This window comes from Oncorhynchus masou, chromosome 27 (genome assembly GCF_036934945.1).
Source record: "Oncorhynchus masou masou isolate Uvic2021 chromosome 27, UVic_Omas_1.1, whole genome shotgun sequence".
Classification (NCBI taxonomy): domain Eukaryota; kingdom Metazoa; phylum Chordata; class Actinopteri; order Salmoniformes; family Salmonidae; genus Oncorhynchus; species Oncorhynchus masou.
Window position 1 is genome coordinate 53,906,528 of NC_088238.1, and position 27,232 is coordinate 53,933,759.

The following is a 27,232-nucleotide window of genomic DNA, read 5'->3' on the forward strand; positions in this document are numbered from 1 at the left end:
GGGCTTAGAAAGTCTGCGGTGTCACCATGTCCAGGTATGGTGTATTCATGACAACTGGGAACTCGAATAGAAACGAGGTCAAATCATGACGTCAGTGATCTTTAGGTCGGAAAGTTGGAGCTCTAGAAAAAGGTCCGAGTTCCCGACTTGGAATACTGAGTTGGAGCAATTTTTTTTTTAGTTCCCAGTTGTCTTGATCGCACTAAAGTCGGAGATTTCCGAGTTCCTCGTCTTGATCGCACTAAAATCGGAGATTTCCAAGTTCCTAGTTGTTTTGAACGCGGAAGTAGACTTTGAACTACAACTCCCATCATCAGACCCTTTCTAGATTTGTCTGTAGTGCCACATCATTTGATGTCACTGCCGCACCTGCGCAGCCATCTTGTACTTTGAGCGAGGAGCGGACACAGAAAGAAATCAAAAGGATCAAATAAACCTGTCAAATTAGAAGTAGGAATGTCCTTAAACGTTATATAGCCTCATAACGATTAGACACCCAAGAAGGACAAGGTTAGGTTAAAAAAAAGACGGTGAAATAGATATTCAAGTGCTTCGGATATCCAGACCTACAAGTCATCTATCTTTTGCTTGTGAGTGAGAGGAAGGAACAGTCAAATCGCCGAAAGAAAAACATCAGTCAAATCATGAATCCAGAATAGTGAGTAGACCCGCCGACCACTAATATTTTACTGTAATGGTACATGAATTATCAAACAAGCTATTGTTTGGTGCGGTCAGTTCCATAACATGAGTTTCGAGCGGTATGTAGCTATTCAGCTAGCTAGCGTCAGCTGATCTCTTTCCTGTGCCAACCAACGCTAGCTAGCATAATGTTTTACATACACATAGCTAGCTAGGCATCACGTCATTGATATAACGTTACGCATTGTCAGTAAATACAGCTAGCTTTCTTGTTCCTCAAACATCTGTCACTTGTGTGTGGCCCTGAAATGCTCAGTGCGGTGGCGACCGGAGAATTAGGACGTTGTGCTTAAACGTCACCCCGGTGCTGTAGTTACAGTAGCAGGTGAGATCTGAGATCGCTTTGTCAGAAACTCACAGTTCTGTGAAGGTTTTTTGTCTCTAGCTGCAACGTAATGTAGCTAACTAGCTAATAATAACTATGTTAATGTTCGGGCCAAGACTTAGGTGCTACTGAGCCAGAGTATATGGGCTTGAGGAGACGAGATCTGCTCTGACGCACAGGATCCTCAATTCAAAGTCCCATTGACCAGCTGTGCAAACGTTATGCCAATTCCTTTCGGTACTCACCAGAATATGCTATTTCGCCGAACAACTATCGGCATTACTGCCGTTACCAACGTTATGTACTTAAAAAAAAAGGTCTAAATAAAACTAATATTCTTTCGCGATACTGTAGTGCTGCTGGATCAGTCGTCCTGTGCGCGGCAGTAATGAGTATTTTTTTTTATTGGAGGTGCTGAAGGGAGAAGGAGCCTCGTAAGGAGACCAGAGTGTGGGTGTGTCAAAGACGCTGTGCCATAGATTAGACCAGGGATTGGGCAATTTTGATGGGGGTGGGGGCCACAAAAAAACGGAACTCATCATGAGGGGCCAGTGGCTCATGGGTCTGCATACCCACATTGATACCCCCCACCTTGCAGGCAAAACATTTTAGCAGCCACACTCTTGACAGTGAAGAGAACATTTACTTTTTAAAGTTCATTTCCTGCAATTCTACACATTTGTCCATAGTGTGGAGGCAGATGTTTGCAGTTTTTAATATAACTGATGATCAATTGGTTTAGATAGTTGGCTGCTAGACTAATTTACCAATCTATAAAATGTTAGCTGACATGGGCTAATTGAGTGACTGCTGATTCGTTTTCCGTACACCCACTCCTTTCCGTACACCCACTCGCCCATACTCCAGTCGCCATATTGGACTGCAGCGAGCCATACTTGGCCGAAGGTGGATTTGGGAGTACACACAGTGTGTCACGGCAGTAATGATGATAGTTGCTCAGCATAATATTAAACATTTAGTTCTGTGTACAGCCAGAGGCACAGCTAAATGCCCTGTGTAGAAGTAGTTGCTTGAACACAAATTAATATTGGTATCACCATGATGTGATAATTTCTTGCCTGGGCAGTCTTTCTCCACACTTTCTCTATATTGGCCTTAAGCCTATCCTAAGCTATCCAAAGTAGTGTTGCAAGGTATACTAGTACCACCGCAATATCACGGTACCAAAACATAATTAAACTTATTTAAGATACCAACATTTTAGAATACCGTTTCATATGATACTACCACATTTTTCAGCCCTACCGATCGAAAGAACCTGCTGGCGCCTATTGTAAAGAAGTTTATAAAGTCCTTTTTGTTGATAAATCCAGTTGAATTTAAGAAAAAGCCATTAGTCTCCTTGTATGCGCAGGTCCAATAATATCCATTTCACTTTCATGCGCATATCACGTGTGGCAGCTGTAATCATCAAGCTACATCCTCTGCCAGCTCTCACTCACCTGCTTCTCTCCATCCTCTCTTCATGCACATCTATTTTTCCATCAGTTTTTAAAATATAATTTAGCCGTGATGGTGAGCAGGGATACAGACCCTGATGAGTCTTCTTTTAGAGTTGTACATTTGTTACATTGGTGCAGCGTGCAGTGTGCCATGTTGATACATTGTATAATTTCATCGCCTGTTATAACCAAGAGCACTCACCAGCCTGTGGAGACTTTGCAAGTTCACTGTCATGCCTCCTCTGAGTGTCAGAGAGGGAAACTGGAGCACCGTTCACGACAGGCATGTCTGCAGCTTTACAGCAAAGAAAACGGTTTGTCTCTAGTCTAAACGGTTCAAATATGACCCATATTACCTATCGGGATTAGCACACATTTTATATAATTTCACAAACAACGTTGTTCAGTCATGTTACCTAGCTAGCTGACAGTAGGTCTAGGCACATTTGATTGGCCCAGGAAAAAAGGACAAGGCTCTGCTTTCTTGAGATGTATTTCAAAAAGTAGGATTAATTTAGGCCTAATAACTATTTCAAAAATCTATTTCTTACAAGTGCTCTTTAAATTCTGTTTGGTTCCTAACGTCTTAAAAGTTGGTAGCAGTGTGTGTGTATTTGTTGGAGAGAGAGGTGTGTGTGTGTGTGTGTTTATGAGAGAGGGAGATCAGGGAGGGTGTGTGTGTCTGTTAACTGAAGGGTAAAGAAGATTTCATGTTGTGTTTTCCCCTTACTGCTACAATAACATGTAGATCATTATGCATGTATACTGAATGAAAATATAAACGCAACAATTTCAAAGATTTTACTTAGTTATAGTACATAGAAGGACATCAGTCAATTGAAATAAATAAATTAGGCCCTAATCTATGGGTTTCACATTACTGGGCAGTGGCCATGAGAGGGCTTAGGCCCACCCATTTGGGAGTCAGGCCCAGCCAATCAGAATGTGTTTTCCCCCACAAAAGGGCTTTATTACAGAACTACGTCTCAGCAACCCCCCTCCTCCTCCGATCCCACAGGCCAAGAAGCCGGATGTGGAGGTCTGGTCTGGCGTGATCACGTGGCTGTGGTTGTGAGGCCAGTTGGATGTACTGCCTAATTCTCTAAAATGACGTTGGAGGCGGATTATGAGCATTCAATTCTCTGGCAACAGCTCTGTTGGACATGCCTGCAGTCAACATGCCAATTGCACGCTCCCTCATCTGTGGTGTTGTGACACAACTGAACATTCCAGTTGCCTTTTATTGCCTCCAGCACAAGATGCACCTGTGTAATGATCATGCTGTTTAATCAGCTTCTTGATATGCCACACCGGTCAGGTAGATGGATAAACATGAAACACTTTACATGTTGCGATTTATATTTTTGTTGAGTATATATTCCTTCCTCCCATTCCTCCAGCCAAATCACAGATATGCATTTGCAAATATGAGCAAATCAGCCATTCTATGCCGTATTTTATGTTTGTTTTGAGTGAGAAGTGTGAATTTCAGTGACAGGTTTTTGCGTAGCACATGGGTAAAACGTTTAGAAAACAGAAACAACCGTCCGGGGGACGGGGCGAACAGGACACTTGGCCACTGATTATTTAAAAAAATCTTCCCGTGGTATTGCGATACTACTCTATCATATCGTTAGTAAAACTTTGGTACCGCGACAACACGAATCCTAAATAGAATAAATTGATGCAACTTGACATCAGTAGTAGGGCTTATTACTATTGTCAAGTAGCAACAGTGTTTATAATGTCTAGTCTTTGGTCTAATGCTGGATGCTTTAATTTCAGTGACTACCTGTTCAAGCTCCTCCTTATTGGTGACTCCGGTGTGGGAAAGTCCTGTCTTCTGCTCCGCTTTGCTGTAAGTCTACTCACTGTATATACTATTACTGTACACAGCTATTTAGTAAGTGGCGTTCAGGTGCCTTCTGTCAAAAATGCAGTTTCCTGGATCTGTCTAACTGTTCTCTCTTCCCTGCCTCCAGGATGACACGTACACAGAGAGCTACATCAGCACAATCGGTGTAGACTTCAAGATCCGTACCATCGAGCTGGACGGCAAGACCATCAAACTACAGATTGTGAGTCTGAGACAATGACCAACACCACGACCAACACCTCTACCACCACCACTACCAACTCCTCTACCACCACCACAACCAACACCTCTACCTCCACCACTACCAACTCCTCACCACGACCAACACCTCTACCTCCACCACTACCAACTCCTCTACCTCTACCAACACTTCTACCTCTACCAACACCTCTACCACTACCAACACCTCTACCTCTACCAACACCTCTAACACTACCAACTCCACTACCACTACCTCTACCACTACCAACACCTCTACCACTACCAACTCCACTACCACTACCTCCACCACTACCTCCACCACTACCTCTACCACTACCACTACCAACTCCTTTACCACTACCAACTCCTCTACCTCCACCACTACCAACACCACTACCACTACCAACTCCTCTACCACTACCTCCACCTCTACCACTACCAACTCCTCTACCTCCACCACTACCAACTCCTCTACCACCACCACTACCAACTCCTCCACCACTACCAACACCTCTACCACCACCACTACCAACTCCTCTACCACCACCACTACCAACTCCTCTACCACCACCACTACCAACTCCTCTACCACCACCACTACCAACTCCTCTACCACCACCACTACCAACTCCTCTACCACTACCAACTCCTCTACCACTACCAACTCCTCTACCACTACCAACTCCTCTACCACTACCAACTCCTCTACCACTACCAACTCCTCTACCACCTCTACCACTACCAACACCTCTACCACTACCTCTAACAACACCACTACCAACACCACTACCACTACCTCTAACAACACCACCACCTCTACCACCACCTCTACCAACACCTCTACCAACACCACTACCACCAGCTCTACCACTACCAACACCACTACCACCACCTCTACCACTACCAACACCTCTACCAACACCTCTACCACTACCAACTAGTTGACCGATTTATGATTTTTCAACGCCGATACCTATTATTGGAGGACCAAAAAAGCAGATACCGATTAATCTGACAATTTTTTTATTCATTTATTTGTAATAATGACAATTACAACAATACGGAATGAACACTTATTTTAACTTAATATAATACATCAATAAAAATCAATTTAGCCTCAAATTATGTTCAATTTGGTTTAAATAATGCAAAAACAAAGTGTTGGAGAAGTAAAAGTGCAATATGTGCCATGTAAGAAAGCTAAACGTGTAAGTTCTTTGCTCAGAACATGAAAACATATGAAAGTTGGTGGTTCCTTTTAACATGAGACTTAAATATTCCAAGGTAAGAGGTTTTAGGTTGTAGTTAATATAGTATTTGTAGGACTGTTTTTCTCTATACCATTTGTATTTCATATACCTTTGACTATTGGATGTTCTTATAGGCACTATAGTATTGCCAGTGTAACAGTATAGCTTCCGTCCCTCTCCTCGCCTTGAACCAGGAACACATTGACAACAGCCACACTCGAAGCAGCGTTACCCATTGATTCACAAAAGCTGCGGCCCTTGCAGAGCAAGGGGAATAACTACTCCTCAGAGCGAGTGACGTTTGAAACGCTATTAGCGCGTACCCAGCTAACTAGCTAGCCATTTCACATCGGTTACACCTGCTATTAGGCTGATAGGCTTGAAGTCATAAACAGCGCTGTGCTTGCGAAGAGCTGCTGGCAAAACGCACTAAAGTGCTGTTTGAATGAATGCTTACGAGCCTGCAGCTGCCTACCACTGCTCAGTCAGACTGCTCTATCAAATCATAGCCTTAAATATAACATAACACACACAAATACAAGCCTTTGGTCATTAATATGGTCAAATCCGGAAACTACCATTTCGAAAACAAAACGTTTATTATTTCAGTGAAATACGGAACCGTTCTGTATATTATCTAACGGGTGGCATCCCTAAGTCTAAATATTCTTGTTACATTGCACAACCTTCAATGTATGTCATAATTATGTAACATTTTGGCAAATTATTTCGCAATGAGCCAGGCTGCCCAAACTGTTGCATATACACTGACTCTGCGTGCAATGAACGCAAGAGAAGGAACACAATTTCACCTGGTTAATATTGCCTGCTAACCTGGATTTCTTTTAGCTAAATATGCAGGTTTAAAAATATATACTGTGTATTGATTTTAAGAAAAGTATTGGTATTTATGGTTAGGTACAGTCGTCCAATGATTGTGCTTTTTTCGCAAATGCGCTTTTGTTAAATCATCCCCCAGTGTTGCGTTGATTATATGCAGGACACGCTAGATAAACTAGTAATATTATCAACAATGTGTAGTTATAACTAGTGGTTATGATTGATTGTTTTTTATAAGATAAGTTTAATGCTAGCTGGCAACTTACCTTGGCTTCTACTGCATTCGTGTAACAGGGAGGCTCCTCGTGGAGTGCAATGAGAGGCAGGTGGTTAGAGTGTTGGACTAGTTAACTGTAAGGTTGCAAATTTAGATCCCCCCTGGCTGACAAGGTGAAAATCTGTCGTTCTGCCCCTGAACAAGGCAGTTAACCCACCGTTCCTAGGCAGTCATTGAAAATAAGAATGTGTTCTTAACTGACTTGCCTAATTAAATAAAGGTATAAAAAAAATCGGCACCCAAAAATACAGATTTCCTATAGTTATGAAAACTTGAAATCGGCCCTAATTAATCGGCCATTCCGATTAATCGGTCGACCCCTACTACCAACATCACCGCACCACCACTACCAACAGTGTGACTACCACCACTGACCCAAATTATTTGTCTGGTTCAAGATTTTTTGTTGTGTCGAGCAGCTGCAAATGTATATATTTTGTTATGGCACACGAGACACCTGTCTTATTTGCACCCATCTCAGTGAACTAATCCACTGCGGAGGCACAGTTCAAGAAGGGAGTGTGGCTGCGCTATGCACATCTCTCCAGAATGCGCTCTCTCCCGCAAATTTGTGCACATTCATTGTTTCTTAACTCCATTGTGTGAATTGTTTGCGTTTAATTGTTAGTATCTATCAATTCCCCATTACATACAGTATCACCAGTAGTATATTTACTGTTAATTCCTTTCATTTCTAATCTACAATGTTTGTTTGGTTACGGTAATGTCTGTTAATGCGTTCAATATATTATTAATCCTAGTCTTTTACCATTCTCATTGAGGAGTGGACATGTTATTTACAGAGCGCACAACCTATGCAACATTTGTGAGAAACTTGTTTTTGGTTTATTTCATTCCATTTACGAGTTTTGTCAATTTAGTCATTGTCTGTTGTTTGGAGAGCTCCTGTCCATGTTGAGTGAGGACGCGCTCCTGATTACGCATAGAAGCTGGCCAATAGGCTACCGGGCATGCTGGCACATGTAGGCATATAAATGTGCCCATTTTGGGGTCTGATAGTATTTCTGATTGGCTTAATGCACCACCGCTAATGACCTGTGGAGCTTCTCAAAGTAATGTTTTCTTCACCTCTAACAGCAAGCAAAACAGTCTGTTTTTAACATCCATTGAGAATTACAATAGTTCCTCATTTAAATAGGCCTACGTGATTACTTCTTATCCCAAGCGCAAATAAGGGAAAGGGGGATACCTAGTCAGTTGTTCAACTGAAATGTGTCTTCCACATTTAACCCCTCTGAATCAGAGAGGTGCGAAGTAGCCTAAAGCTGTGTGTCTGTCCCGAACTCACTGGCATTGTAAAGGCCGAATATTTTAGACAATGTTACAAGGAGCTTCCGTTCTGACCCAAGTTTATAGTTGACAATGTTTTAAGTTCATTGCAGACAGGCCATTTTTAGCCAATGTGATTTATATAATATTTATTTTAATCAGGATATTTTCTACCTGCAATGAGTTTGTTTTCTTCATAGGCTAGTTTTACATATTTGGCAATAGAAGTAACTTATGTTTATCATTTTCATTTAGGTTTGGATTGAATTTTGATGAACCACATGACAATGATTTTGAGATATGAAGACATTATTATAAATTAAATGAAACTATATGCATATGAAAACCATAACTGGCATGCAGATTGGTAGAGATGGTAAGATAAATGGCCGTGCCACATGAGACAGTTTGCAGACTCTTTGTGTAGCCTTTTACCGGCAACTTCCGGAGAGTAACGACAGAATCTGGGAAAGCCAGTAGGAGCGGGAAGAGGATGGTCGGGACAGGTTAGGTTTTTTTTTTTTTTCTGGTTATCTGTATCTCTGGCTCCCTCTTGAGTAATTTGTCTTATTTCATCAAACAGTGAGCTTAAAGCATCAGACAAGCTCAATGCATGTATCTTTGATTTTATTAAAACAACACCACCGCCCACTCCCGACACCACCACCACTGCCCACTCCCGACACCACCACCACTGTCCACTCCCGACACCACCACCACTGTCCACTCCCGACACCACCACCACTGTCCACTCCCGACACCACCACCACTGTCCACTCCCGACACCACCACCACTGTCCACTCCCGACACCACCACCACTGTCCACTCCCGACACCACCACCACTGCCCACTCCCGACACCACCACCACTGCCCACTCCCGACACCACCACCACCGCCCACTCCCGACACCACCACCACCGCCCACTCCCGACACCGCCCACTCCCGACACCGCCCACTCCCGACACCGCCCACTCCCGACACCGTCCACTCCCGACACCGCCACCACCGTCCACTCCCGACACCGCCACCACCGTCCACTCCCGACACCACCACCACCGCCCACTCCCGACACCACCACCACCGCCCACTCCCGACACCGCCCACTCCCGACACCGCCCACTCCCGACACCGCCCACTCCCGACGCCACCACCACCGTCCACTCCCGACACCACCACCACCGTCCACTCCCGACACCACCACCACCGTCCACTCCCGACACCACCACCACCGTCCACTCCCGACACCACCACCACCGCCCACTCCCGACACCACCACCACCGTCCACTCCCGACACCACCACCACCGTCCACTCCCGACACCACCACCACTGTCCACTCCCGACACCACCACCACTGTCCACTCCCGACACCACCACCACTGTCCACTCCCGACACCACCACCACTGTCCACTCCCGACACCACCACCACTGCCCACTCCCGACACCACCACCACTGCCCACTCCCGACACCACCACCACCGCCCACTCCCGACACCACCACCACCGCCCACTCCCGACACCGCCCACTCCCGACACCGCCCACTCCCGACACCGCCCACTCCCGACACCGTCCACTCCCGACACCGCCACCACCGTCCACTCCCGACACCGCCACCACCGTCCACTCCCGACACCACCACCACCGCCCACTCCCGACACCACCACCACCGCCCACTCCCGACACCGCCCACTCCCGACACCGCCCACTCCCGACACCGCCCACTCCCGACGCCACCACCACCGTCCACTCCCGACACCACCACCACCGTCCACTCCCGACACCACCACCACCGTCCACTCCCGACACCACCACCACCGTCCACTCCCGACACCACCACCACCGCCCACTCCCGACACCACCACCACCGTCCACTCCCGACACCACCACCACCGTCCACTCCCGACACCACCACCACTGTCCACTCCCGACACCACCACCACTGTCCACTCCCGACACCACCACCACCGTCCACTCCCGACACCACCACCACCGCCCACTCCCGACACCACCACCGCCCACTCCCGACACCACCACCACCGCCCACTCCCGACACCACCACCACCGCCCACTCCCGACACCACCACCACCGCCCACTCCCGACACCACCACCACCGCCCACTCCCGACACCGCCCACTCCCGACACCGCCCACTCCCGACACCGCCCACTCCCGACACCGCCCACTCCCGACACCGCCACCACCGCCCACTCCCGACACCACCACCACCGCCCACTCCCGACACCGCCCACTCCCGACACCGCCCACTCCCGACACCGCCCACTCCCGACACCGCCCACTCCCGACACCGCCACCACCGTCCACTCCCGACACCGCCACCACCGTCCACTCCCGACACCGCCACCACCGTCCACTCCCGACACCGCCACCACCGTCCACTCCCGACACCACCACCACCGTCCACTCCCGACACCACCACCACCGTCCACTCCCGACACCACCACCACTGTCCACTCCCGACACCACCACCACTGTCCACTCCCGACACCACCACCACTGTCCACTCCCGACACCACCACCACCGCCCACTCCCGACACCACCACCACCGCCCACTCCCGACACCACCACCACCGCCCACTCCCGACACCACCACCACCGCCCACTCCCGACACCACCACCACCGCCCACTCCCGACACCGCCCACTCCCGACCGCCCACTCCCGACACCGCCCACTCCCGACACCGCCACCACCGTCCACTCCCGACACCACCACCACCGTCCACTCCCGACACCACCGTCCACTCCCGACACCACCACCACCGCCCACTCCCGACACCACCACCACCGCCCACTCCCGACACCGCCCACTCCCGACACCGCCCACTCCCGACACCGCCCACTCCCGACACCGCCCACTCCCGACACCGCCCACTCCCGACGCCACCACCACCGCCCACTCCCGACGCCACCACCACCGTCCACTCCCGACACCACCACCACCGTCCACTCCCGACACCACCACCACCGTCCACTCCCGACACCACCACCACCGTCCACTCCCGACACCACCACCACCGTCCACTCCCGACACCACCACCACCGTCCACTCCCGACACCACCACCACCGTCCACTCCCGACACCACCACCGCCGTCCACTCCCGACACCACCACCGCCGTCCACTCCCGACACCACCACCGCCGCCCACTCCCGACACCACCACCGCCGCCCACTCCCGACACCACCACCGCCGCCCACTCCCGACACCACCACCACCGCCCACTCCCGACACCACCACCACCGCCCACTCCCGACACCGCCCACTCCCGACACCGCCCACTCCCGACACCGCCCACTCCCGACACCGCCCACTCCCGACACCGCCACCACCGCCCACTCCCGACACCACCACCACCGCCCACTCCCGACACCGCCCACTCCCGACACCGCCCACTCCCGACACCGCCCACTCCCGACACCGCCACCACCGTCCACTCCCGACACCACCACCACCGTCCACTCCCGACACCACCACCACCGTCCACTCCCGACACCACCACCACCGTCCACTCCCGACACCACCACCACCGCCCACTCCCGACACCGCTCACTCCCGACACCGCCCACTCCCGACACCGCCCACTCCCGACACCGCCCTCCCGACCCGCCCACTCCCGGCACCGCCCACTCCCGACACCGCCACCACCCACTCCCGACACCGCCCACTCCCGACACCGCCACCACCCACTCCCGACACCACCACCACCGCCCACTCCCGACACCGCCACCACCGCCCACTCCCGACACCACCACCACCGCCCACACCCGACACCGCCCTCCCGACACCGCCCACCCCGACCCGCCCACTCCCGACACCGCCACCACCGCCCACTCCCGACACCACCACCACCGCCCACTCCCGACACCGCCCTCCCGACACCGCCCACTCCCGACACCGCCACCACCGTCCACTCCCGACACCACCACCACCGTCCACTCCCGACACCACCACCACCGTCCACTCCGACACCACCACCACCGTCCACTCCCGACACCACCACCACCGCCCACTCCCGACACCACCACCACCGCCCACTCCCGACACCGCCCACTCCCGACACCGCCCACTCCCGACACCGCCCACTCCCGACACCGCCCACTCCCGACACCGCCCACTCCCGACACCGCCCACTCCCGACACCGCCCACTCCCGACACCGCCCTCCCGACACCGCCCACTCCCGACACCGCCCTCCCGACACCGCCCCTCCCGACACCGCCCACTCCCGACACCGCCCACTCCCGACACCGCCCTCCCGACACCGCCCTCCCGACACCGCCCACTCCCGACACCGCCACCGCCCACTCCCGACACCGCCACCACCACTCCCGACACCACCACCACCGCCCACTCCCGACACCACCACCACCGCCCACTCCCGACACCGCCACCACCGCCCACTCCCGACACCACCACCACCGCCCACTCCCGACACCACCACCACCGCCCCCTCCCGACACCGCCCTCCCGACACCGCCCACTCCCGACACCGCCCACTCCCGACACCGCCCACTCCCGACACCGCCCACTCCCGACACCGCCACCACCGCCCACTCCCGACACCGCCACCACCGTCCACTCCCGACACCGCCACCACCGTCCACTCCCGACACCGCCACCACCGTCCACTCCCGACACCGCCACCACCGTCCACTCCCGACACCACCACCACCGCCCACTCCCGACACCACCACCACCGCCCACTCCCGACACCACCACCACCGCCCACTCCCGACACCACCACCACCGCCCACTCCCGACACCACCACCACCGCCCACTCCCGACACCACCACCACCGCCCACTCCCGACACCGCCCACTCCCGACACCGCCCACTCCCGACACCGCCCACTCCCGACACCGCCCACTCCCGACACCGCCCACTCCCGACACCGCCCACTCCCGACACCGCCACCACCGCCCACTCCCGACACCGCCACCACCGTCCACTCCCGACACCGCCACCACCGTCCACTCCCGACACCGCCACCACCGTCCACTCCCGACACCGCCACCACCGTCCACTCCCGACACCGCCACCACCGTCCACTCCCGACACCGCCACCACCGCCCACTCCCGACACCACCACCACCGCCCACTCCCGACACCACCACCACCGCCCACTCCCGACACCACCACCACCGCCCACTCCCGACACCACCACCACCGCCCTCCCGACACCACCACCACCGCCCACTCCCGACACCACCACCACCCACTCCCGACCGCCGCCTCCCGACACCGCCCTCCCGCCCGCCCACTCCCGACACCGCCCCTCCCGACACCGCCCACTCCCGACACCGCCCACTCCCGACACCGCCCACTCCCGACACCGCCCACTCCCGACACCGCCCACTCCCGCCACCGCCCACTCCCGACCCCGCCCACTCCCGACACCGCCCTCCCGGCCCGCCCACTCCCGACACCGCCCACTCCCGACACCGCCCCCGACACCCGCCACCGCCCCTCCCGCCACCACCGCCCACTCCCGCCACCACCGCCCACTCCCGCCACCACCGCCCACTCCCGACACCGCCACCACCGTCCACTCCCGACACCGCCACCACCGTCCACTCCCGACACCGCCACCACCGTCCACTCCCGACACCGCCACCACCGTCCACTCCCGACACCGCCACCACCGCCCACTCCCGACACCGCCACCACCGCCCCTCCCGACACCGCCACCACCGCCCACTCCCGACACCGCCCACTCCCGACACCGCCCACCCGGCCGCCCACTCCCGACGCCACCACCACCGTCCACTCCCGACGCCACCACCACCGTCCACTCCCGACACCACCACCACCGCCCACTCCCGACACCACCACCACCGCCCACTCCCGACACCGCCCACTCCCGACACCGCCCCACTCCCGACACCGCCCACTCCCGACACCGCCACCACCGCCCACTCCCGACACCACCACCACCGCCCACTCCCGACACCACCACCACCGCCCACTCCCGACACCGCCCACTCCCGACACCGCCCACTCCCGACACCGCCCACTCCCGACACCGCCACCACCGTCCACTCCCGACACCACCACCACCGTCCACTCCCGACGCCACCACCACCGCCCTCCCGACACCACCACCACCGCCCACTCCCGACACCACCACCACCGCCCACTCCCGACACCGCCCTCCCGACACCGCCCACTCCCGACACCGCCCACTCCCGACCGCCCACTCCCGACACCGCCCACTCCCGACACCGCCACCACCGCCCACTCCCGACACCGCCACCACCGCCCACTCCCGACACCACCACCACCGCCCACTCCCGACACCACCACCACCGCCCACTCCCGACACCACCACCACCGCCCACTCCCGACACCACCACCACCGCCCACTCCCGACACCACCACCACCGCCCACTCCCGACACCACCACCACCGCCCACTCCCGACACCGCCCACTCCCGACACCGCCCTCCCGACACCGCCCACTCCCGACACCCCACTCCCGACACCGCCACCACCGCCCACTCCCGACACCGCCACCACCGCCCACTCCCGACACCGCCCACTCCCGACACCGCCCACTCCCGACACCGCCCTCCCGGCACCGCCCACTCCCGACACCGCCACCACCGTCCACTCCCGACACCGCCACCACCGTCCACTCCCGACACCGCCCACTCCCGACACCGCCCACTCCCGACACCGCCCACTCCCGACACCGCCCACTCCCGACACCGCCACCACCGTCCACTCCCGACACCGCCACCACCGTCCACTCCCGACACCGCCACCACCGTCCACTCCCGACACCACCACCACCGTCCACTCCCGACACCACCACCACCGTCCACTCCCGACACCACCACCACCGTCCACTCCCGACACCACCACCACCGCCCACTCCCGACACCACCACCACCGCCACTCCCGACACCACCACCACCGCCCACTCCCGACACCACCACCACCGCCCACTCCCGACACCACCACCACCGCCCACTCCCGACACCCCCCACACCGCCCACTCCCGACACCACCACCACCGCCCACTCCCGACACCACCACCACCGCCCACTCCCGGCACCGCCCACTCCCGACACCGCCCTCTCCCGACACCGCCCACTCCCGACACCGCCCTCCCGACACCGCCCTCCCGACACCGCCCTCTCCGACACCGCCCTCCCGACACCGCCCACTCCCGACACCGCCCACTCCCGACACCGCCCCTCCCGACACCGCCCACTCCCGACACCGCCCACTCCCGACACCGCCCTCCCGACACCGCCCACTCCCGACACCGCCCCACTCCCGACACCGCCCACTCCCGGCACCGCCCTCCCGACACCGCCCACTCCCGACACCGCCCACTCCCGACACCGCCACCACCGCCCACTCCCGACACCGCCACCACCGCCCACTCCCGACACCGCCACCACCGCCCACTCCCGACACCGCCACCACCGTCCACTCCCGACACCGCCACCACCGTCCACTCCCGACACCGCCACCACCGTCCACTCCCGACACCGCCACCACCGTCCACTCCCCGACACCGCCACCACCGTCCACTCCCGACACCGCCACCACCGTCCACTCCCGACACCGCCACCACCGTCCACTCCCGACACCGCCACCACCGTCCACTCCCGACACCGCCACCACCGTCCACTCCCGACACCGCCACCACCGTCCACTCCCGACACCGCCACCACCGTCCACTCCCGACACCGCCACCACCGCCCACTCCCGACACCGCCACCACCGCCCACTCCCGACACCGCCCACTCCCGACACCGCCCACTCCCGGCCGCCCTCTCCGGCCGCCCCCTCCCGACCCGCCCACTCCCGACACCGCCCACTCCCGACACCGCCCTCTCCCGACACCGCCCACTCCCGACACCGCCCACTCCCGACACCGCCCACTCCCGACACCGCCCACTCCCGACACCGCCCACTCCCGACACCGCCCACTCCCCGACACCGCCCACTCCCGACACCGCCCACTCCCGCCACCGCCCACTCCCGACACCGCCACCACCGCCCACTCCCGACACCGCCACCACCGCCCACTCCCGACACCGCCACCACCGTCCACTCCCGACACCGCCACCACCGTCCACTCCCGACACCGCCACCACCGTCCACTCCCGACACCGCCACCACCGTCCACTCCCGACACCGCCACCACCGTCCACTCCCGACACCGCCACCACCGTCCACTCCCGACACCGCCACCACCGTCCACTCCCGACACCGCCACCACCGTCCACTCCCGACACCGCCACCACCGTCCACTCCCGACACCGCCACCACCGTCCACTCCCGACACCGCCACCACCGTCCACTCCCGACACCGCCACCACCGTCCACTCCCGACACCGCCACCACCGTCCACTCCCGACACCGCCACCACCGTCCACTCCCGACACCGTCCACTCCCGACACCGCCCACTCCCGACACCGCCCACTCCCGACACCGCCCACTCCCGACACCGCCCTCCCGACACCGCCCACTCCCCACACCGCCCTCCCGACACCGCCCTCCCGACACCGCCCACTCCCGACACCGCCCACTCCCGACACCGCCCACTCCCGACACCGCCCACTCCCGACACCGCCCACTCCCGACACCGCCCACTCCCGACACCGCCACCACCGCCCACTCCCGACACCGCCACCACCGCCCACTCCCGACACCGCCACCACCGCCCACTCCCGACACCGCCACCACCGTCCACTCCCGACACCGCCACCACCGTCCACTCCCGACACCGCCACCACCGTCCACTCCCGACACCGCCACCACCGTCCACTCCCGACACCGCCACCACCGTCCACTCCCGACACCGCCACCACCGTCCACTCCCGACACCGCCCACTCCCGACACCGCCCACTCCCGACGCCACCACCACCGTCCACTCCCGACACCACCACCACCGCCCACTCCCGACACCACCACCACCGCCCACTCCCGACACCACCACCACCGCCCACTCCCGACACCACCGCCCACTCCCGACGCCACCGCCCACTCCCGACGCCACCACCGCCACAACCACCCACTCCCGACGCCACCGCCCACTCCCAACCGCCACCGTCCACTCCCGACACCACCACCACCGTCCACTCCCGACACCACCACCACCGTCCACTCCCGACACCACCACCACCGTCCACTCCCGACACCACCACCACCGTCCACTCCCGACACCACCACCACCGTCCACTCCCGACACCACCACCACCGTCCACTCCCGACACCACCACCACCGCCCACTCCCGACACCACCACCACCGCCCACTCCCGACACCACCACCACCGCCCACTCCCGACACCGCCCACTCCCGACACCGCCCACTCCCGACACCGCCCACTCCCGACACCGCCCACTCCCGACACCGCCCACTCCCGACACCGCCCACTCCCGACGCCACCACCACCGTCCACTCCCGACACCACCACCACCGCCCACTCCCGACGCCACCACCACCGCCCACTCCCGACGCCACCACCACCGTCCACTCCCGACGCCACCACCACCGTCCACTCCCGACGCCACCACCACCGTCCACTCCCGCGCCACCACCACCGTCCACTCCCGACGCCACCACCACCGTCCACTCCCGACGCCACCACCACCGTCCACTCCCGACGCCACCACCACCGTCCACTCCCGCGCCACCACCACCGCCCACTCCCGACACCACCACCACCGCCCACTCCCGACACCGCCCACTCCCGACACCGCCCACTCCCCGACGCCACCACCACCGACCACTCCCGACACCACCACCACCGACCACTCCCGACACCACCACCACCGCCCACTCCCGACACCACCACCACCGTCCACTCCCGCGCCACCACCACCGTCCACTCCCGACGCCACCACCACCGTCCACTCCCGACGCCACCACCACCGCCCACTCCCGACACCGCCCTCCCGACACCGCCCACTCCCGACGCCACCACCACCGTCCACTCCCGACACCACCACCACCGTCCACTCCCGACACCACCACCACCGCCCACTCCCGACACCACCACCACCGTCCACTCCCGACGCCACCACCACCGTCCACTCCCGACGCCACCACCACCGTCCACTCCCGACGCCACCACCACCGTCCACTCCCGACGCCACCACCACAGCCCACTCCCGACACCACCACCACCGCCCACTCCCGACACCACCACCACCGTCCACTCCCGACGCCACCACCACCGTCCACTCCCGACGCCACCACCACCGTCCACTCCCGACGCCACCACCATCGTCCACTCCCGACGCCACCACCACCGTCCACTCCCGACGCCACCACCACCGTCCACTCCCGACGCCACCACCACCGCCCACTCCCGACACCACCACCACCGCCCACTCCCGACACCGCCCACTCCCGACACCGCCCACTCCCGACGCCACCACCACCGTCCACTCCCGACACCACCACCACCGTCCACTCCCGACACCACCACCACCGTCCACTCCCGACACCACCACCACCGTCCACTCCCGACACCACCACCACCGCCCACTCCCGACACCACCACCACCGTCCACTCCCGACGCCACCACCACCGTCCACTCCCGACGCCACCACCACCGTCCACTCCCGACGCCACCACCACCGTCCACTCCCGACGCCACCACCACCGTCCACTCCCGACGCCACCACCACAGCCCACTCCCGACGCCACCACCACAGCCCACTCCCGACGCCACCACCACAGCCCACTCCCGACGCCACCACCACCGCCCACTCCCGACTCCCGACGCCACCGCCCACTCCCGACGCCACCGCCCACTCCCGACGCCACCGCCCACTCCCGACGCCACCGCCCACTCCCGACGCCACCACCGCCACAACCACCCACTCCCGACGCCACCACCACCGTCCACTCCCGACACCACCACCACCGCCCACTCCCGACGCCACCGCCCACTCCCGACGCCACCACCGCCACAACCACCCACTCCCGACGCCACCGCCCACTCCCAACCGCCACCGCCCACTCCCGACGCCACCACCGCCACAACCGTCCACTCCCGACGCCACCACCACCGTCCACTCCCGACGCCACCACCACCGTCCACTCCCGACGCCACCACCACCGTCCACTCCCGACGCCACCACCACCGTCCACTCCCGACGCCACCACCACCGTCCACTCCCGACGCCACCACCACCGTCCACTCCCGACGCCACCACCACAGCCCACTCCCGACGCCACCACCACCGCCCACTCCCGACGCCACCACCACCGCCCACTCCCGACTCCCGACGCCACCGCCCACTCCCGACGCCACCGCCCACTCCCGACGCCACCGCCCACTCCCGACGCCGCCACAACCACCCACTCCCGACGCCACCACCACCGTCCACTCCCGACACCACCACCACCGCCCACTCCCGACGCCACCGCCCACTCCCGACGCCACCACCGCCACAACCACCCACTCCCGACGCCACCGCCCACTCCCAACCGCCACCGCCCACTCCCGACGCCACCACCGCCACAACCACCCACTCCCGACACCACCACCACCGCCCACTCCCAACACCCACCGCCCACTCCCAACACCGCCACCGCCCACTCCCAACACCGCCACCGCCCACTCCCAACACCGCCACCGCCCACTCCCAACACCGCCCACTCCCAACACCGCCACCGCCCACTCCCAACACCACCACCGCCCACTCCCAACACCGCCACCGCCCACTCCCAACACCGCCCACTCCCAACACCGCCACCGCCCACTCCCCGCGCCTTTATTCCAACACCATTTCCTGATGTTCTAAAGGCTTGACTAGATTTGATAAACGGTTCAGTAACCGAGTTATGTTGCTTAGCTTTACCTCCTGTGTTTTCTCTGTAGTTTAACGACTCGCCCTAAGGCTAAACAACAGGGACCCTGTTCTGTTCCTAACATGCCTCTTTAGATCCAAGGAGGGGCACTATAGATGTTAGTGTGATTTTCTATTGACCATACATACCTAGTGCTAATCCAGATGCTTTTAGGACAGGAACGATGTGAACTTGGGTGACGACAGGCAAGTGTGTGTTTTTAGTCATTTAAATGAACCTGGTCTGTTTTGTTTGTTGGCATTAAACAAATCTCTCTCCCCTCCATGTCACTTTTGTCATTCTCCACACCCTCCCTCTCTCAGTGGGACACTGCTGGTCAGGAGAGGTTCCGCACCATCACCTCCAGTTACTACAGGGGAGCCCACGGCATCATCGTGGTCTACGATGTCACAGATCAGGTGGGTTATTAGTTCAGAGGCGATCTGTGCTAAGACCTAGTCCTACTGGGTTTTAACTATTCTTAATCAAATGCTGTACTTCCCAAGTCCTTTTGACATACTAAAATGTTGTCTTTTGCATGGACATATTAGCCCTTTACCTGTTTCTCACATGCCTGTAGGATAGGCAGCCATTCACTGTCACTAATCTCACACTCTGTCTTGTGTATCTCCGTCCTGCTCTGTAGGAGTCGTACAACAATGTGAAGCAGTGGCTGCAGGAGATCGATCGCTACGCCAGCGAGAACGTCAACAAGCTGCTGGTGGGGAACAAGTGTGACCTCACCACCAAGAAAGTAGTGGACTACACAACAGCCAAGGTACAGCTACCATACAACACCTACAATCCCAGATGAAATGCACTCCCAACGAGTAGTGTTTAGGAGATTTCAGGCTACACAAATCAATTATCGAATTTCTTTGTTTTGAGCGCTCAATATCTCTCTAAATCTATATCATCATTAATGTGGTAATACCTGAGGGGATCGAATGCATAATATTAGATCTTTAAAAAAAAATGTTTTTTCATTGGCCAGATAAAAAAGAAAGATACTTTGAGTCAAAAGTATAGATATAAAATTGTGATAAGTTAACTGTATAAATAATTTCCCCACCACTAGTGCATATTAAACTCACAGACAAAATTACGCACCATACTGCCAGTACTTTTTGACAATTTAACGCATAATACAATACCAACATTTTTGAACCGTTATACAGCTTTTTAATGAACAATACAACAGGCTGAGAGAGGCTGGACTGAGGGCTTGTTGGCCTGTTGTAAGGCAGGTCCTCACCAGACATCACCGACGACAACGTTGCCTCTGGGCACAAACCCACCGTCGCTGGAACAGACGGGACTGTGCTCTTCACTGACGAGTCGCGGTTTTGTCTCACCAGGGGTGATGGTCGGATTCACGTTTATCGTCGAAGGAATGAGCGTTACACCGAGGCCTGTACTCTGGAGAGGGATCGATTTGGAGGTGGAGGGTCCATCATGGTCTGGGGCGGTGTGTCACAGCATCATCGGACTAAGCTTGTTTTCATTGCAGGCAATCTCAACGCTGTGCATTACAGGGAAGACATCCTCCTCCCCCATGTGGTACCCTTCGTGCAGGCTCATCCTGACATGACCCTCCAGCATGACAATGCCACCAGCCATACTGTTCTTTCTGTGAGTGATTTCCCGCAAGACAGGAATGTCAGTGTTCTGTCATGGCCAGCAAATAGTCTGGATCTCAATCCCATTGAGCACGTCTGAGACCAGTTGGAACGGAGGGTGAGGGATAGGGCCATTCCCCCCCCAGAAATGTCCGGGGACTTGCAGGTGCCTTGGTAGAAGAGTGGGATAACATCTCACAGCAAGACCTGACAAATCTGGTGCAGTCCATGAGAAGGAGATGCACTACAGTACTTAATGCAGCTGGTGGTCACACTGTTACTTTTCATTTTGACACCCCCTCTTCTTTCAGGGACACATTATTCCATTTCTGTTAGTCACGTGTCTGTGGAACTTGTTCACTTTATGTCTGTTTTTGAATCTTGTTATGTTCATACACATATTTACACATGTTAAGTTTGCTGAAAATAAACACAGTTGATTGTGCGAGGACGTTTCTTTTTTTGCAGAGGTTACACACACACACACACACACACAAAATACATACGTTTGACCCCTATCTATTCTGTCCCTATTTGCCGCCTGCAGGAATTTGCTGACTCCCTGGCCATCCCCTTCCTGGAAACGAGTGCCAAGAACGCCACCAACGTGGAGCAGGCCTTCATGACCATGGCTGCTGAGATCAAGAAGAGGATGGGCCCCGGGGCCACAGCTGGAGGGGACAAGCCCAACCTGAAGATAGACAGCACCCCTGTCAGGCAGTCTGGGGGGGGGTGCTGTTAAACTGGACTCTGTTCTGGATGCTCTCCTCTTCTTCACCCTCCCTGCTCTGGGCTTCACTTCCTCCACCTCTTAGTCCCTCAGCCTCCCTCCCATCTCCCGTTCTCTTACTCTTGCCGCGGGATGGGTGGTTGGATAGGGAGGGGAGGAGTTGAGGGGTGAGAACTGGGGAATGACTTTAAGACCGTATCTCCCCACAAAAAAAGTAAAGAGAAAAGTTAGGTGGGGGGTTAGGTTTTCTTTTTTTCCAAGCGATGAGTCAGGAACGTAAACAGATATGAGAAAAGATTGGTATTGACTTAGAGGAGAACTGGGTGATAGAAGATTAGGTTTTAGATTCCGGCGAGCGCTTATCTCCCTCCTGTGTACACACACACACACACACACACACACACACACACGCAAACAGACAGACAGAACAGGGGGCGGAGTGATTCTCCCATAGGAAGTCGTCACAGGTGAGGTTCTCTTTCCTTTAGGCTATGTCTGTCATTGCTATCCAATAGCAAATTCAGTTTAGAGTGCTACAGTAATCTGTCATTTATGTATTGGACCTGTTTTATCTCAGACTGCTGGGGTGCCTTGTAGTCATGGCGATGTGTCACCATCTTAAGTCTGTTTATAGGTATCAAGTGAGTGACGTTTTCAATCTAGCCTACGGTCTACGTTCCACATGTAATAGTAACACTAATGCACTATTTATACCCATGTATCCATCCATCCATCCATTGTATGAACTGAATTGGCGTTGGGGCAGACTGCACCACTACCAGCGTCCTAACAACGGAGTCATCCATCATTAATCGATGAGGATACGGGTATCTTAGAATTAGAATGAATAGACCGGACTCTGAAGGAAGGCATCAGCAGAGAGGGGAGAGACATACACTTTGTCTGTGTGGAGAAGAGGGTGCTGGGAAGGATCCTCTGACTCCCCGTAGAGCCTGAGCTTTAGGTTGATTCGACACAGAACAGGAGAACTTTTGGTTGAACTTGGAATCACTGCTTCCCTCTATCCCTTCATCCCTCTACATGCAGACGGGAGGATGGAGTGAGAGAGACTCTTGGTTTTTGAGTGCTTTAATATACTGTATGGTGTTAGTTAGCTCACATCACTCTTGTTAGAATTTCACATGTAAAAAAAGACCAAACAAAAAAAAATAATGCATAAATATTTGAGATCTGCTTAAGTCATGTTTGTATGTCTTTTAAGTTGTCAGGACTCTATATTACAGTATGCCCAAGGTGGTTCTTCAACATAAACAGACAGTGTACACACACACACACACACACACACACACAGAACGGGGCATGACGTAGTACTAGATTAGTGGCGGAAGTATGTCGAGGCTTGGGAAAGTGATATTCAACTAATTAACAGGATATATGAAACAAGAAATTGGCAATATTCTCTCTTCATATTCATAGATTATTGTTCATATTATTTTATTGTTATTACAATGATTTTATTATTTGATATTTGTATATTCTGTAGTTTTTTTCTAATCGAAAAATCTTGTAAAAATTGCTTGAAATGTTGTCCAACATCCTTTATCGGGTGGGTTGGGATGTTGTTTGGTCGGAGGAGTTGGGGAGTTGTCTCTGAAAGCTACTGTTCCCTCCTGTGCCTCACTGGACTCCGAAAGATACGGACCGCGTGTAGCATGTCACACCACAGGTTCTTTACGCCTTGGCCATGGCCCACTTCTCAGACCGTGTTGCCATCCACCATTTGTCATCACGTGTCCCACAGTGCTTTTCTTTTATGTTTGTCATGGTTTCACGTCAGTTAGTGTGGTCATTATGAAGCGTAGCCAACTCATTACCCCTCTCTAGATCAGTGCGTGAATGGTGTTCTTCAATCTACATCATTGTCAACTGCTAGCTAGTTCCAGTAGCCTCTATATAGCTGAAGACATGGCGTGTGTTTGGCAGATCAGAATGTGTGTTAATGGGCCTGGCTGTCCTGACTGAGTCTCCTTCTACAGGAACCTGCCCTGCGTCGTTCCCTTCCCAGTCTGTCCTCATGCTTCTCATGGCTGTGTGTGATTTCTCAGGCATTCCTAGGGAACTATGGAACCGAGCAGGAAAGTGGAGAAAACCCTCCAACCCCTGACCTTAACCAACCCCTGACCTTAACCAACCCCTGACCTTAACCTACCCCTGACCTTAACCTACCCCTGACCTTAACCTACCCCTGACCTTAACCAACCCCTGACCTTAACCTACCCCTGACCTTAACCTACCCCTGACCTTAACCAACCCCTGACCTTAACCTACCCCTGACCTTAACCTACCCCTGACCTTAACCTACCCCTGACCTTAACCTACCCCTGACCTTAACCTACCCCTGACCTTAACCTACCCCTGACCTTAACCTACCCCTGACCTTAACCGACCCCTGACCTTAACCTACCCCCTGACCTTAACCGACCCCCTGACCTTAACCGACCCCCTGACCTTAACTGACCCCTGCGCTAGTTTTGAATTAATGTAATGCACTACAGTACGGCTAATACTACTAATATGGCCTCTAAGCTTTTGTGTTCTTGACAACAAAGAATATTGGCCTTTGTAATAACCGACAATCTCAGTTTTGGATCCATTTTTTCTGTAGAAGTAGTCATGGTTTACAACGGGACTTTAGGAAAATGGTTGAAATTGCAGTGACGTACTGTTAGCCAGAACTGGACCCACAGACTTGTTAAAGCACTATAGTGAGCCTGTTGTGGAATGGACACCTCCATTTTGTCCTCTTGGTTAGCCCTTGGTCTTGCCAGTCTGACATGGTGCAGTAGGCAGTGTGTGACCGTTCTAACCTTCGACCTGTATATCTTTATGACTAGGAGAAGAGCAGACTGGAAGGGTCGTACTCTAACGACAACTATGTAAGCGTGTTGCACGGTCATGTTATATGGTCATTGAGCCTTGATCAGTTTGGCGTTGAGCATTCCATTGGGTTTGAGCATGTTACGGTCATCATGGTCATGTTACGGTCATCATGGTCACGTTACGGTCATCATGGTCATGTTACAGTCTTCAAATAAGTCCTAGATTCTGGTTCATTGGGTCGGAGTGAGTTTGACTGTGCTTGAACGTTCAGGGGTAGCAGGGACTGACTGGTTTTGGCATGCAGACCGGATATGAACTCCCATCGGCCTCTTTAAGCCAATCAATATATTACAACAATGTTCTCTGAATGGCTCCTACTACTCATCGATAAAATGGTAACTGGCTTGGACTTTCCCGGTCGGTCTTCGACAGGTAGTTGAAGTTAAGGTGGCACAGCCTCGGCCTCCCGGCTCAGAGCTCCATGTAGTAACGTGAAGTTTCAGCCTCTATAAACTGATGTCCAATGTGTACTGACGTGTTAGTGGGCGCTTCCTGCAGAACACGGCTACCAACCAGTCTATGGCATTAAGGTCTAGAAGAGCGACGCGAGGGCTGAGATCAGGTTTAACAGAAAGTATCTGTTTGTAGATGTGATTCTTTAAGGTAGTAGATACAGCAGTCGTCTTAGCACTGACGTTAAGGTGTTGTCTTTTTGGTAGAGCCTTTTACAGATGTGGTTTGGCCAAGCCTGCGACGCAATGCAAGACTAAACCAGACTGGATTGTGTGCCAGCTCTCATTTCATGCTCATTCAGTTTGGCATGATGAATTTGAGGATCTGCTAGGCCTAAGTAATCGCTGGTAGGAAGGGAGGGAACAGTAGTGTGTGGGGTCAGGGTCGGGGATGGTCTGTGTGCGTGACATTCCTGCTCCCTGAGCACAGGTAGGCTTTTCTCTCAAATCTCAAGTCCTGCGAATGAAACGATTGTTTGCAACTCTCCACACAGACACACAGACTCTCTAAATTGGACGTTTCAGTCCAATAAACAGTCCTTTTTGATTTGTTCTGGATGTGCTTTTCCTACCAAGAATTCTTGATATTCTACTGATTTTAATATATTAATTGAAAATATACTGTGGTAATATTGTGTTCAGTCCATCGACGGATATGAGGGAGGGGTTTAGGAAATGAGGGTGTGACAACACGTGGGGGTGGAGTTCGCGGCTGGCTTTGTTTGGGCTCGTACTCATGAATGTGATTATGATGGAACTGCTGAAATCTTTTATTTTTTCTGTGTAATTTCCACAGTTCTTTGTGGCTCTCCTGTGGCTTAATAATGGAACGCGTGTTCTTTAATAGCGAGCGTCATGCAGGTCCCCTCCTGATCCTCACTTTTTTTCATTTTTTCTCTTGTCCACTTTGGTGCTCTCTGTCTCACTGCTGAGTTTGATCATGATGTTTTTTTTAATGTACATATTATAAATATATATATATAATAAAATGAATAAAAAAGATCAATGTCAACATGGGTAAACTGTCCCTCATTCCCCTCCTCCCATGTAATGTGTATTATTATTAGTACACCAGTGTTGTCAGCTATATGAAGGTCTGTGTTTATACGTACAAGTCAATGTCAACCGTGTGTGTGTGTGTGTCTGCAGGAGGGTACTCGGCTGGAGGTGCTGCAAGAGGTCACTTTCTTCCCTGAATCACCACCGGAGGGCAGGAACCGATCCAGTATCTGCCTGGCAGCTCTACTTTGTCCTTGATTTGACACACACACACACACACGCGCATAAACAAATGTTGAGAGTGAAGAAGGCCCAGACAGCTGCTCATCTAATGGTGTACTCTTTTACTCTGCATGAGGGAAGTAATGTGTTCAGTATGGAGCTGCTTCAAATATAATCATTCACAATGAGTATTGCTTGGGAGAAAGAGTATGCTGTGGGCAGGGAAATGACAGCTC

The 27,232-nt window shown here is 55.5% G+C and overlaps 1 protein-coding gene across 1 annotated transcript; it reads left to right on the forward strand.

Moving 5' to 3' along the window:
• The first annotated feature begins 293 nt into the window (after nucleotides 1–293).
• On the forward strand, nucleotides 294–26,787 carry rab1ba (zRAB1B, member RAS oncogene family a). The gene is made up of 6 exons (XM_064940721.1): nucleotides 294–658; nucleotides 4,276–4,348; nucleotides 4,473–4,568; nucleotides 20,397–20,492; nucleotides 20,720–20,851; nucleotides 22,240–26,787. Exons 1-6 carry the CDS (start codon nucleotides 645–647, stop codon nucleotides 22,432–22,434), a joined length of 606 nt encoding a protein of 201 aa, XP_064796793.1. The 5' UTR covers nucleotides 294–644; the 3' UTR covers nucleotides 22,435–26,787.
• The last annotated feature ends 445 nt before the right edge of the window (nucleotides 26,788–27,232 follow it).